The 13,286-nt window shown below is 49.4% G+C and overlaps 1 protein-coding gene across 8 annotated transcripts in view; it reads left to right on the forward strand.

Annotated features, from left to right (window-relative positions):
• Positions 1-13,286, forward strand: part of TBX5 (T-box transcription factor 5) — a 126,516-nt gene that overhangs the window by 94,479 nt on the left and 18,751 nt on the right. For all 8 annotated transcript variants that reach the window (XM_068654264.1, XM_068654266.1, XM_068654261.1 and 5 more), the window contains exons 4-7: positions 971-1,090; positions 1,699-1,846; positions 3,999-4,151; positions 11,682-11,773. In XM_068654264.1, coding sequence (XP_068510365.1) covers positions 971-1,090; positions 1,699-1,846; positions 3,999-4,151; positions 11,682-11,773 — 513 coding nt within the window. The remainder of the gene's footprint in view (positions 1-970; positions 1,091-1,698; positions 1,847-3,998; positions 4,152-11,681; positions 11,774-13,286) is intronic.

Genomic DNA, 13,286 nt, shown 5'->3' on the forward strand with positions numbered 1-13,286 from the left:
TCCGGGATCTTGCTGGTCAGGTGTTTTCGATGGAGTTACAGATTGTCGTTCAGGTGGAGTTTGGTTTCTTCGCCCTCAAAACGTTAAGGCTAACCCCCCACTTTGTCCGTTATTGCCCTTTTTTCTCCCCCTTCGGCTTTTTACTGTGAATTTAAAAAACAGCCCAGATGCCCTATCGCAGAGATAAGAGCCCAAGGCTTGGAGAGGAGTGCAGTATTTTTAGAGGTGTGGGGTTTTTTGTTTATGCGTGGTTTAAGTCAAGGGATACGTTTTCATCTGCTTTATTTTTAAATATTTGGAAAGCTCAAACTAAAATAACATCGGTGTTTTAAGTCTCTGCCTCGCAGTAATGGAAAATATTTCGAAAAGCCCCTGTCTTCAGTGTGTATCTGAATGTTTCCAAGTATTTGTCAGGTGTGTTTGCTGATGTCTTTGTATGCGCACAGATTCGGCGTTACACCTGAGCGCCTGTATTTTTTCCATATCTGAACACAGAACCGTTGATACACACGGAGGCTTGTTGAAATAGACGTCTTTTAAATACGTACGTTTACAGAAATATATATATTTTTACTTTCTTTTTTTGGCAAATCTCCCCTGCTGTTCCAACACTTTAAGCAAACAGGAAAGTAACTCGCTTCCAAAAGATCTCACGACCGGATTTGTTTATTTTATTTTTTTAAACGGGGAATCGAAATATTGGCGAAATAGGTGATAACAAAGATAGGAATACACGAGCAGGTAAACAAATAAAGCTGCCAGGCTCGGAACTACGACTCAGCCGGGAGCCCGCCCGGCTCCCACGCCCCAGCCTGGCTGCAGGGGCCACCCCAGAGCACGGCATCGCCCCGCTGTTAAATGCCCCCCTCTCCCCCCCCAAGTACTGGTCCTCACAAACACACTCCCAAAACCACCTTGGGAAACTTTCCCTTCTCTCCTTTTTATACTGATGTACTTATTTCTTTTACAGGCGCATGTTCCCCAGTTACAAAGTGAAGGTCACTGGACTTAATCCAAAAACTAAGTACATACTGTTGATGGATATTGTACCAGCGGATGACCACAGATACAAATTTGCAGATAATAAATGGTACGCAAGCCCGGGGGGAAGGGGAGGGAGGGCTGCTTCGTGTCGGGAAACCTGGGCAGCACGAGCTGGGAGATGCTCGCGAACCGGCGGCGAGCACCTCTTGTCGGTGCTGGGGCTTCGGGATGCTCCTCGGGAGAGGAACTTAAAAATAAATAAATAAATAAATAAATAAATAAATAAAATAAACAAGGAAAAAAAAAAAAAAAGAAAGAAAAAGGAAAAAAAAAGTTGCAACTAGTTAACAATACCTGCAATCCTGTTTAACGATGGGGACTATGGGCTATTGAGGAGCGGATGGTTTAATTGTAATTAAATATCTGCGGGCAGGGAAACGGTGAAGGACGGGTACGCCGCGGTTGCTCTGCTCCTGGCTGGGGTGTCGGTAATTAGGGAGGGGGAAGGATGGGGTTAAACGGGGAAACAGCGATCTGGGACGGGAAAAGTGCCAAAGCTCTCAATTAATTCTCCGCGCCGTGCGTGTGTCTGTAAATGTCTTTTCTCCCGAAGACCGCCCGGCTGCCTCTGAAACCCGGGGCCACCTGCGCGGTGCTGGGACACCCAAGGGTGTGGGTGCCTCCGCCGGAGCTCAGTGTCCCTGTCCCACGCAGGTCCGTGACGGGGAAGGCAGAGCCGGCCATGCCCGGCCGCCTCTACGTGCACCCCGACTCCCCCGCCACCGGAGCGCACTGGATGCGGCAGCTGGTGTCCTTCCAGAAGCTCAAACTCACCAACAACCACCTCGACCCCTTCGGACATGTGAGTCCCCCCACGGTGCTTTGGGGTCGGGAGATGCGTTTTCCCACCGGGGCGGGGCGGCAGGCAACCCACGCGTGCTCCCGTGGGTGTCCCCAGGGCGCGTCCCCACGCGTGGCACCCCTCCGGTGCCAAGAAGGTCACAGTCCCAACCCTTTGTCATGGTGGGGTGTTATTTTCTGCCTTTTTAGGGTGGGATGAACCCCATTGATGGGCACCCCCAAAAGTTCCATACATTATTTAAATAAATTTAATAAAAATGGCAAAAAAAAAAGCTATTTCGTAGCGCTGCATGGGAATTGATTACAGACCCTGGGGCCCGGCTTAATTGACTATTTAGCTACCTGATTTTAGCCTCATGGGGAGTCTCCGAGCGGTAAAATCTGCTCGCTGCCTCTGCGAATTTGGCTAACAGGTAAAATCTATCAGGCGTAATTATTCGAGGAAATAGGACCTAAAGCCATGCGGATCCCTCGATCCAAAGGAAAAAAAAAAAAAAAGGCAACAATAATTAAAGACAATAAAAAAGAAGAAAAAAACATCCCACAAGAGCTTCTTGGACATAAAAAGGGCTTTGCTAGACCCAAGGGACCGTGAAAGCTTGTGTGAATTCTGCAGCCAGAAACAGCTCGCCTTCGAAGGTCTCCAAAGATACGTGTTTCTCTGAGCGAATGTAGATGTGCACGTATGAATAATATATATATATAATTATATATATAATTACTTAAGCGAGTATCCGAATCCAGATCCCACCACCCCCTTCCAAGAGCGTATTTTTCTCCAGTCTCATTTCAACACTTCAGTTTCATTTTTCTCCCCAAGCTTTTTTTTTCCTTTTTTTTTTTTTTTTTTTTTCCTTTTCGCTTTTTAATGTTAAATTTTGTGTCCTTAAACACGCCCACGTGGGGGCTGAAAAGCGGCCGGCGGAGCCCCCAGCCCACCCCAATGCCGAGCATCTTTTGCCTAGCCCCTGTTCCGTCTCCACGCGGGGGGGATGCTTTAATTTATTTTATTTTATTTCATTTTATTGTGTTTTATTGCCTTTACCCTGGGACTTGGGGAGAGGCGCTTTGCGAGCGCTGCTTTCCAGGGCTCGGGATGTGCCAGGAAATGGGTGGGGAGCTCGGGGGGCACCTCTCCCACCCCCGGGGCGGTTTTTTCTTTTCTGGGGGGGGCTTTTTATTTTTTTTTGGGTGTGCGTGGAGGGGGAAGGCATCCCCCCGCTGCGAGCAGGCGGCTCTGGGGAAAAGTCCCTGCAAGGAACGCCAAGGCTCTGGGGGGACGACAAAAGGGACTTCAGAGGCGGAGCTGCACCGGGAGCCTCTCAATTAGAGTCGCGGTAATGAAATTAAAACCCATTAGATCGTTCACCGTTGATGTCTGCGGCTTTCCCGGATGTCAAAGCAATTTGCTTAAACCCCCGGGACGGGGGAGGCGGCGAGGCCGTCGGGGCCCGGCGTCGGGGCGCGCTGCGTCTCGCTGTCGCCAGTGTCCCCCCCCCACCTCCTCCCAGAACCCCCCCGCCACCGTCCCCTGAGATTAACCCGGTACCGAGGAGGGGCCGCTTTTTATCTCCGAATCAGCGCTTCCCTCCCTGCCACCCTCCTGTCCTCATCCTCTAGGGGTGGTGGGGTTTGGGGGGAGCACTAAATCACCCTCCCCCCACTTCTTTCCCCACATCTTGTAGGGTTACTGGGGAGGGGGGCTGAGATGCCTGTGCTGTTGAGGTGGGGGCTGTGGGGGTAGGAACAGCCCCCTGCTGGCTGTGGAAATGTGTATTAGGGTTTCTGGGGGGGGAAAACACAGCAGCACAACCCAGGGCTGCAGGGCGGGCAGCAGGTAAGGACCCAACTTGTCCTGTAGCCACAGAGGGGTGCTGCTTGGGGGGAATGAAGGGGGCAAGAAAAGAAAGCCCCTGATGGGCTCTTTTGGCTGTGGGGGGGCTGCTTTTCTGGGGAGAGATGCCCCCAGCACAAGTAATATCCATGCTGAGGGGGGGGCTGAAGAGGAGAAGCTTTTGAGGAGGAAAAAAACTTTTTTGGGAGTGTCTGCTGGTCCCTCTCTTTTTCCTCTCCCTGTCTGCGGGCTGGGGGCTGCGCGGCATCGTGCCCCCCTCCATTCCCATGAGATGTCCTCTCCTTCTCCCCATGCCCAGATCATCCTCAACTCCATGCACAAGTACCAGCCCCGGCTGCACATCGTGAAGGCGGACGAGAACAACGGCTTCGGCTCCAAGAACACCGCCTTCTGCACCCACGTCTTCCCTGAGACCGCCTTCATTGCCGTCACCTCCTACCAAAACCACAAGGTGAGGCCGGGCAAACCATGTCTCCTCTTCCTCTCTGCCTCCTGCCACAACTCCTTTTGAGGCCCTCTGGTCCCCTTCTTCTCCGCTCCCCTCCTTTCTCCCCACACGCCCTCCCCATCCCTCGGGTTTTGTCCCATCCCCTGTTATTCCTGGCGACGCGCACAAAGCATCCAAAGACTTTAGGGCGAGCCGAGGGGGAATGAGCTCAACAGGATGGTTTGCTCAGAGAGGAGACGACCAACCGAGGAAGTTGGCTTTATCTCCTTTCCCCCCATCGGTCAAAGGCTCTCGTAATCTGGCGCTGGAGAAGGGAGCTGGGCGCTCCCCTCGGCGGCCGGGGGGCCCTGATAACCCGGGCTGGCTGCGCTTCGTCCCTTTGTTTCGGGGCCGGCTCCTTCCCTACCGGCTGAGGGCTGCGGGGTTGGCAGCGAGACCCTGGCAGGAAGGGAGGCTCTGTGCCTGCAGTCGGTTGCTCCTGCCCCAGCAAAACAAAGCAAAATATATGAGAATGTGGCAATTTGGGCTGTCCTGGTGTGCTTCTGCGTGGTTTCCCCTAATGGTGTAGAAAGCAAGGCTTTTACTTGTCCTTACAGGCAGGTAGGATAGCTCCTTTATGCTTGACAGAGTGAATTATGTGATTATTATTATTATTATTATTATTTAATGGAGAAAGGTCATTTAACACCCTGGATGCTTTCCTGGAGATGTAACAGGGAAGCTCCTAAACGTGCGTGAAATGGTCGCGTTTCCTCTGTCCGCCGGTTGGCCAGGGAGCCATGGGGAGCAGAGGTAGGCTGGAGAAGAAAGAGTGTTTCACCGTAGCTAGGGAGAAAAGAAAATACTTCCCTGCCCTTTAAAATAGGAGCTGTTGGCACGACCAGGAGAGGCAAACTGAATCCAAGTTGAGCCCTCGCCAAATTATGCCTTAAATTATAACTCCGCTGTGGATGCTATAAAATCAAGTTTAACTTCTGCTTGATGGATTCGGAGAAAGAATATAATATTAATAGAACTGGGAGTTAATAAAACAGGACACACTGCTTGCTTTAAATGCATTTCCCTAGGAGAAAACAGACCTGAAGTTAACTGCTTTCCTTTGAAGAAAAATAGGACTGTTTTGTAGAGAGAAAAAAAAAATTACCATGCAAATAAAACAAAGCGAAGCAAAAACATGTAAGCACAGTAGTTTGGGAAAACTGCCATATTAGGAGGAGCAGGAATATTTGATTGTAAATCAACAACATCTGGTTGATAAGAAATGACATCTGCATATCCGTCTCTGTCAAAACACACGCACTGACGAGCGCATGAATCCCTACAGACACACACACGCCCGCATCCCAGCAGACACATGCACACGCACACACGCAGACACCACTACATATTTTACACACCCCCTACACATTTTACACACACTCGCATCCCTCCCCCCCCAACATGTGCATTCCTCCTCTTGCTGCACTGAATCGCTTGGGGGAGCGAGTAAAAGCGAGGCCGGAGCCCCAAGATAAAGCCCCAATTGAGAAAGATAGGGCCATAAAAATAAACCGGGGAATGATCTACCCTAAATGGCATCTCCCTCCAGGGAAGGGAATAAAATTTGCAGCTTGCCCCAGTGCGGGTGAAGCTCAGCACCGGTGCACAGCTGATGCTGTTGCTGGCACTGCGACACAGGAGGGGTGATGGCTGTGGCGAGTTGTCCATGGGCAGAAACCCCAGCATGGCTTTCACAGCTGAGATGGGATTTTTTGGGGCAAAACACATTTTCAGGTTGTGGTGCGGACTGTGCTTCCCATTGCCATCGGTGATGGCAGGCTGTCTGTACAGAGCTCCAGGGAGGGTCTGCCCATCCATCCATCCTCACATCTGTGCACTACCTATTTATTCCCATTTACAACTCTCTCTCCTACCCATCACCTGGAGAGCACCCTTCACACAAATCCTCCTCTCCACACAGTTTTGATACACTGAAGCATTTTATACAGGCAGCTTTTATTCACTGACACGTTTTACTCGCATACATACACAATAATCTATACGTACCCATGTTTCAGGTTTCAAGAGCTGCGTTATAGGTGAATTATATCACGGTATTAATTGTATGACTTGCCTATAAGTGCGTTTGAGTCTGTGCTTACACAGCTTATAGAAATACCTGCCTGATTTTGGATCAGTCAATTTATTTCAATAGCACAGCTGCAATCCCCATACAGGGTTTGTGCTTATTTCCCCTGATATTTTAGGCAGCCTGCAAAGACGTTTAAGCCCACTGGGCTCTCCTCCTCCCCAGCCCTGCTCCCCAAAAGGAGGGTTAAGCTACGAAGAAAGTTTTTGTAAAGTTTTCAGTGTGCTTGTCAGCAGCTCGGTTGGCCACCTCCCCCCTCTCCACAGCCCTGAGAAAAGACCCCAGAAATATTGAGGTGTTAAAATAGGTCACATGCGCATTTCATTTCCTTGCCGTTTACACAATGGGTGCTTGCAATCAGGTTGATTCCCAAATATTAACTTCCCCCCCCAAGTTAAGTACCGTTTCACTGTAGCTTAAATCATTGTGTTACTAGCTCGTATTTATTAGGTACTAGCTCTCTACTTAGGACCAGGAAATGAACCCTAATAGACAGAAATAATTAAGGTTCTGCCCTCTTGAGGGTTCTTTCAAAAGCAAGAATTCACAACAATTATTCTCATTAATTTTTACAACCTACTTTCCCCGTTAGCTGGACTTGGGCTTTATATTGTTTTTCCCCCTTAGGATATCCGGTTTTATGCTGATTTTTTTTTTTTTTTTTTTTTTTTTTTTACCCCCTAAGTTATTTAACATTCTTGGTAGCCCAAATTCTTTTCAGGAAACATCAGTCTTAGCTGCGATGCTGTGGGCACTGTAGTGATGAGGAGAGCCTGAAGACAGGTTGGGTGCATTCCCAGGTAGCTGATGGGCAATGATGGCTTTCAGCCTTTCTGCTCCAAGTGCTTTTGTTGCTCTGTTGACAGGACGTTGTAGGTGTAGGTGCTGCCAGGCATGGGCAGGTCTTTGGGCTCAGGATTTGTTGCTTTGGGATCTGGCTTCTCCTTGGCTTTGGTCGCAGGTGGCTGCATCCATCGCTTTGGTCCATCAGAGGCCATGAACGTGGGGGCCTGGCTGGCATCCCATGGGGTGATGACCACGTGTCTCTTCTTCGTCACCAGCATTTTGTGCAGCTCTTGGTGGCTCGGGGACCTTCTTGGTGACCTGAGCTCTTCTTCTCTTGCTGAGCCCCATGAGGGCTCCTTGCAGCCCTGCTTTCAAGGGTTTGGTGGCAAAGTGCTTCCTTCAGGAGGCCTCGTGGCCTTTGCAGCCCCTCTCTGAGCCACTGGTCCCAGTCTAGTCCTCATCTGTCCAGCAGCTCCAGGACAGGGTGCTGAGCCCATGCCTGGCCCCACTGGGTCCCTTGATACAGGCCCCCTCCCCAAGCTGAGCACGGGCACCTTGCCTCTCTCCGCTCTGGCCCTTCCCCACCTCCTCCCCCCAGGCACTGTGCAGGGTCTGTCTCTGCTCGCCCTCCCAGTTCAGCCAACAGCCTCCTCAATGGGCCCCTCTGTCTCACACCAGTAACTCCGACCAGCCACTGGCTCCCAGTCCCTCCCATTTCCTTCACTGGCTTCTGGGTTCGGCATCCTCCCCCCTGCCAGCAGCCTCCCCCTTCCCCTGGCCTTTCCCTTGGGCTCCGAGCCCCCATTCCCTATCCAGCTCCTCCGCGTGGCCCAGCCAGATGTCCGTAGGCTCAGCAGCCACCTCGTCTTCATCCAGTTCTTTTCCTTCCCACTGCCCTGACTTGGCTTCCTCCTCCTCCACGCTGACTTGGTTTCACCTGGGGTATGTGAGAGCGCAGAAGAAAAAACCCTCTGTGCTTTCAAGCCGGAGGCCTGGCCTCCCAGTTGCTCCTAGCACAGTGGCTGCAGGGCCATGGTCACCTGCAGGCATTTTTCAAAATGCCCAGCTTTTAGGAAAGCTTCAGGATAGCCTCCAGGAGAGCCCCGGGGGGCAGAGCAGTGTGTTTTCCCTTGGCTGTGTTGCTCAGAAAGCAAGGATCAGGTTTGGTTGATAGGAAAATAAGTCCATAAAAAGGAGCCCAGAGCAGACACCTGGTGCGGAACATTTCAGCCATAAAAAAGTTTTGCTGAGTTATAAGCAATTGAGAAAAAAATTATCAATATTAATTGATAGCTTTAATTATGGCCATAGCAATATTTATGAGTCTGTAGAGACGCGTACTTGCATAAATACTTGGCTGTGCTAAGAAAAAAAAGTAAAGGAAACATGTTTCTACCATCTAAATAGATGCAAGGCTAAATTTTATCATGCTGGAGCGAAAGATGCCGTTGGAAATGTCTCAGCAGACGTGCTTTGTGGTCAGTTAGCCCAGAGAAAGGAGCATGGAGGAGCGGCACTGAGATTTCATTGGGAACTGTCGCTTCCCGTTAAAGTGAAGATGAACCCGTGGGTCGGACAGGCACTGAGAAGTGTAAGTCAGGAAGGCTTTGCTGGGGAAAGCTCTAATTTCAGGAGGATCTGCAGCAGCACTAGCAATCAGTGGTCAGAAACTAACTTTGACATCACTTTCTTGCAGTAACAAATTAATAAACAAAGCCCTACAGTTTTATTGAAGCCGTGCTATATAATTTACCCTCGGGCGTTCTGTCTTAATGACCTTGCAGGACGTGTTTTTTTTTTTTTATTATTCTTAATGATGTAATTTTTATTTGACTTTCTGACAGCTTTTTGTCCCCACCCCCAGTGAGTTACAGTCAATTAAGCAGAGTTTTGCTGTGGCAAAGTTGATCCAGAAGAAGGTAATTTCCACCCATTTGTTTGCTTTTCCACCTCTCAGATAGTTTGTAAGTAAGACAAAAAGAAGCCAAACAAAATACTTTTCACAGGGCTGTTTTCTAAAGCAGAGATTCACCAGGTTGCTTGTTATTTTCTGTTTGTTGTGTGCATTTTTTTTAGAACTGGCTTGGAGTTGGTGCTAGGGTTGGTATCCCAAGGTATCACCTAGAGGAGCTGCTCTAAAAGCTCCTGCTGAAATCCACCTGAAGCACAGCAAAGAGCTCAGACATAATTTAAAGCCTTCTGTAGGACCATGGTTTCTAGATACCTTCGAGGTAGCAGATCCTGAATTTTAGGGTGTTTGAAGTTTGCTGTGCCTCACTTGGGGCTTTCTGCTACCAACACATGTTAATCCTATTGTTAGTAATAGTGTTCCCAATGAGGGTTAGGGAACTTCTCCTAAAGCAACATGTTCACAAGATTGAGGTCACTTAGGATATTTTGTCTGATGTTTGTGGGAGACTAAAGGCTTGATTTGTCAAACGGGGCACTTAACCAAGGTGCTTACATAGAGGGACAACATGTTGATGGTTCCTCCTTCAGTTAGCAGAGAGTTTGGGACCCGCGAAAGTGATGCTGCCCACCCCAGGGCCTGCGTGTCCTCTGGCAGTGCCCATCTCCCTCCATCCCTCTATTCCAGCAGGAACACCCGGAGACAAGGTCCCCAGTGCAGGCGCCTTGGTTAAAATGCCTACGGTCGGGTTGGGATGAATCCGGCCCTTTGTACGGCGGGATGCCCGTGCCAATACTGTAAATCCTCACTCCGTGAAGGACTTCACTTATGCAAGCAAATATTGCCATTGGGTTCGGCAATGAGGACAACTTGTACATTTTGTGTGCTTCAGAATGTAGATTAAATAGCACAAGCATTCAACGTTTGAATAATATCTATTATTCATTATAGAAGAGCCACCACCTTGATGGTGGAAACTGATAGGCGGTCTCTTTGTGAAATAAAAAGCTGGTTGTCTAATTCTTCAGGGCTTTTAATTATAAAATTTGTCCAGGTTTTACTGCTAGAGAACATCTCAAATGGCATATCGGTCCAAAAATACTGTTTGTTCACACTTCTCTTTGAAATCTGAAATATGTGACAAAAAAAAAAGAAAAAGCAGTGCTTATTTGTGTACTCTATTAGGTTCTGATTTAATGGGAACACCCATGGGGATGAGCACATGTGGGTGATGGGGTCTGTGTGTGAGATTTGGGGCTGAATTAGGCAAAAAGGGCAAGTAAACGAACGGCTTTGGAAAAAAATATGCTAAAAGATGAGAAAACAGCAAAATAATCTGGTTGTGCAGACACCTGGAGAGGTCTGCTGTTGACACGAGGCGAGCCAGATTTTTCTCTTTGAATTTTGGCGAAAGGATGGGTCCAGCTGGTGAACACGAGCCTCTCTCTGTTCTCCAGCCATCCACCTCGAGCTCTTTCCTTCCCGTTGGTGCCGCTGTTGGTGGGGCGGCAGGACCGTGCTCCCAGCAGAGCTGGTGAGAGCCTGAAGTCCCTCTGGGGGCAAACACAGGGCTGTCTCCCCTCCTGAGCCCTTGCAGGTGGCTCTCCCTGCTCCTAGCTGAGGGCTCGGACTGCCGGGCTGTGATGGAGAAAGGGAAGAAGGGGAACCGTTGCCTAAATATTAAAAGTAAGCTGTATGGGATTTTGCACAGAGACCCCTCCTCTCCTCTCATCCTAAGGCTGGGGTCCCTGATTTCTGTCCCTGTGTGTTGCGGACAGATTTGTTTCCTATAGCAGTGCATTTATGGCTGTGTTTCTGCTGGATGAGCTAGAGCTTGAGCTGCCCTTGCTTTGCCATGCCAGCCCTGGGGCAGCAGCTGGCATGGGGCTGGCACTCGGGGCAGTGCAGCTCATCCACACCTGGCCCAGCCTCATGGGTAAGGGTACCTTCTTAGGAGCTCTTTAATTTAGACACTGTAAGAGGACCAAAGTTGTGTGCTTGAGGAGGACTCATGCCAGCAAGCTTTAGACACTGGAGGTAGCAAAGTAGTCCCCCTTAAATCCTTCTAGAGTGAATTGGGAGAGAAATATTCCCCCAAGGCAGGATGGCCAGAGGTGGGATCACCCTCTGAGTGCCTAAGGTAGTTAGGTCCCTGCAGTGCCTGCAGGTGTGGGGCTGGGTGGGGAAGGAAATCAGCTGCAGAGCACCTGCAATGCAGGTAATTGCTCTAAAATACAGCAAGGGTGAGCCTGGCAGCCTGAGAGAAGCTCCAACATCTAAGATACGAGGCTTGGGTTGTGGTGGTGCATTGATGAGACATTACTTGTTGGTGTCCGTGGGGTTTGGGCAACGCTGCCCTCATCGCTGGTCCTCTGATCAGCACAGCCCTTTCTATTCCAGCAGCAAAAAGAAAGTAAGTAATTTTCCAGCTTTCCTCCAGTGAGAAATATTTGTCTGTGCAGTCCATGTGTTAGGTATGGGCCAAGCCTGAAAGAAGTGAGAGGTTGTTGACAGGTGATATTTTTCCAGCGGACAGATCTAGAGGAAAGCCCATCTGGAGTGGTCAGTGCCTGAGCTGAAGGATGACTTGTGTTCCTAAAAGCTGTTTTCTCCCCCATCCCTACTGGCTTGGGTTTAATAAACAATATCCCCCCTCTCCCAGGCCATGCCTTGGACTTGCGATGAACCCGTTGCCTTTCCTCCCTTTCAGATCACCCAGTTAAAGATCGAGAACAACCCCTTTGCCAAAGGTTTCCGCGGCAGCGACGACATGGAGCTCCACAGGATGTCCAGGATGCAGAGGTAACGCTCGCCTTCATCGTGGGGACCCCTCGGGTCTGGGCCATCTGCCTAGGCTTTGCTTTGCGTGTCACTTGTGGCTTGAGCTAAGCAAGGACTTAGCAGCGGGCCCTTCTCTGGCATCTGCTTGTGCGTTTTAAGTCAAGCTGGTGAAATACCTGCAGGATGTGAGGCCAAAATCCAGGACTTCCCACTCCGAGGTTAATGTCTTAGCCACAGGGTTACAGAGGCAGGATCTTATGTGTGTTGTTCTTCTGGCCACAGGGACCTCGTATTTCTTTGTCATTTGTCTCCATCCAGAGCAACTTCTAGCCTCTCTGCTGCTGCATGTGGGTTTAAACTTGTCTAGAGCAGCAGGAGGAGGCTCAGACTAGCTCTGAGAAGCTCTGCTCGTCAGACTATTGCAGGAGAGCTGGTGAATTTTTTTTCTCCAGGTGGCAGTGCTTTGAAGTCAAACCTCCAAGAGCAGGTTTGCTAAGGGTTCTCCTAATGCCTCTGGAGACCTCGGTGCCTTGTGTTGGTTGCTGGCTTTCAGAGGGTCTCTGGCAGGAGGGGAGACCTTGCCTGGTTGGTTCTGGATGTGCGGGGCAGGAGCATAGACACGGTGGTTTCAGGTTGAAAAAGGAAGGTGTTAGAAAATGTTGGATCTCCAGGGCCAGGTGACTGAAGAGGTCTTTTTGGATCTCAGTTTTGGATGTAAGTACTTAAGCTGAAACACATACCTAAAGCCTGTCTAAAAATCCCGTTTCAAGTCCTTTTCTAAATGTCAGGTCCTGCTGGTAATTAACCTCACTTCTTTCACTGAACTTGGAACTCCGTCTGTGTGTCAAGTTACTTCCTGGTGCAAATGTTTTGCAGGAACGTTGCCATACCCATGATTATACCTAAGACAGATGTAGAGGCTCAATATAGCATTTTCCATCCAGGAGGGCAAGAGTGACTCAGATCCCTTATTCTCCAGGACCAGCAGAGCTGGCTCTTGGTGTGAGGCTGTAGGGACCTGCGCTGTCACTTTGTGCTGGGACGTGTTCCTCCACGGCCAGCCCAGGAAGCTGGAGCAGATCTCTCCAGACTGTAGGTGGTCGCTGCTGCCTGGAGCGCAGATGCAGAAATTTCTTCCCCTTGCTGTATTTGGGGACCCGAACGTGGATCTCACAACCACACAACTCCTGCTGGTGGGCAAAAAATAATTTCTGTAACCCTGTAAATGCTTACACCCCCATCCTCACTCAAATCATAGATCTTTAAGGTTGGAAAAGACCTTCAAGATCATCTGGCCCAACAAAATGGGCAAACATATGCTTGTGTACAAATGTTTTAAGGCTCAGATCCAAAAAAGCCAATAAACAAGCAAATATATATATATATATGTGCACACACATACATATAAATAACACTTTTCTCAATCTAAATCATCTCTGTGGTCTTCTGAATGTGCCTGGTGTTCTCTGCTTGCCTGCCCTTTCCAACGACTGCACAGATTCTGGCATTGCAAGTCAATATTTATTTCTTTATT

This window comes from Anas acuta, chromosome 17 (assembly GCF_963932015.1).
Source record: "Anas acuta chromosome 17, bAnaAcu1.1, whole genome shotgun sequence".
Taxonomy (NCBI): domain Eukaryota; kingdom Metazoa; phylum Chordata; class Aves; order Anseriformes; family Anatidae; genus Anas; species Anas acuta.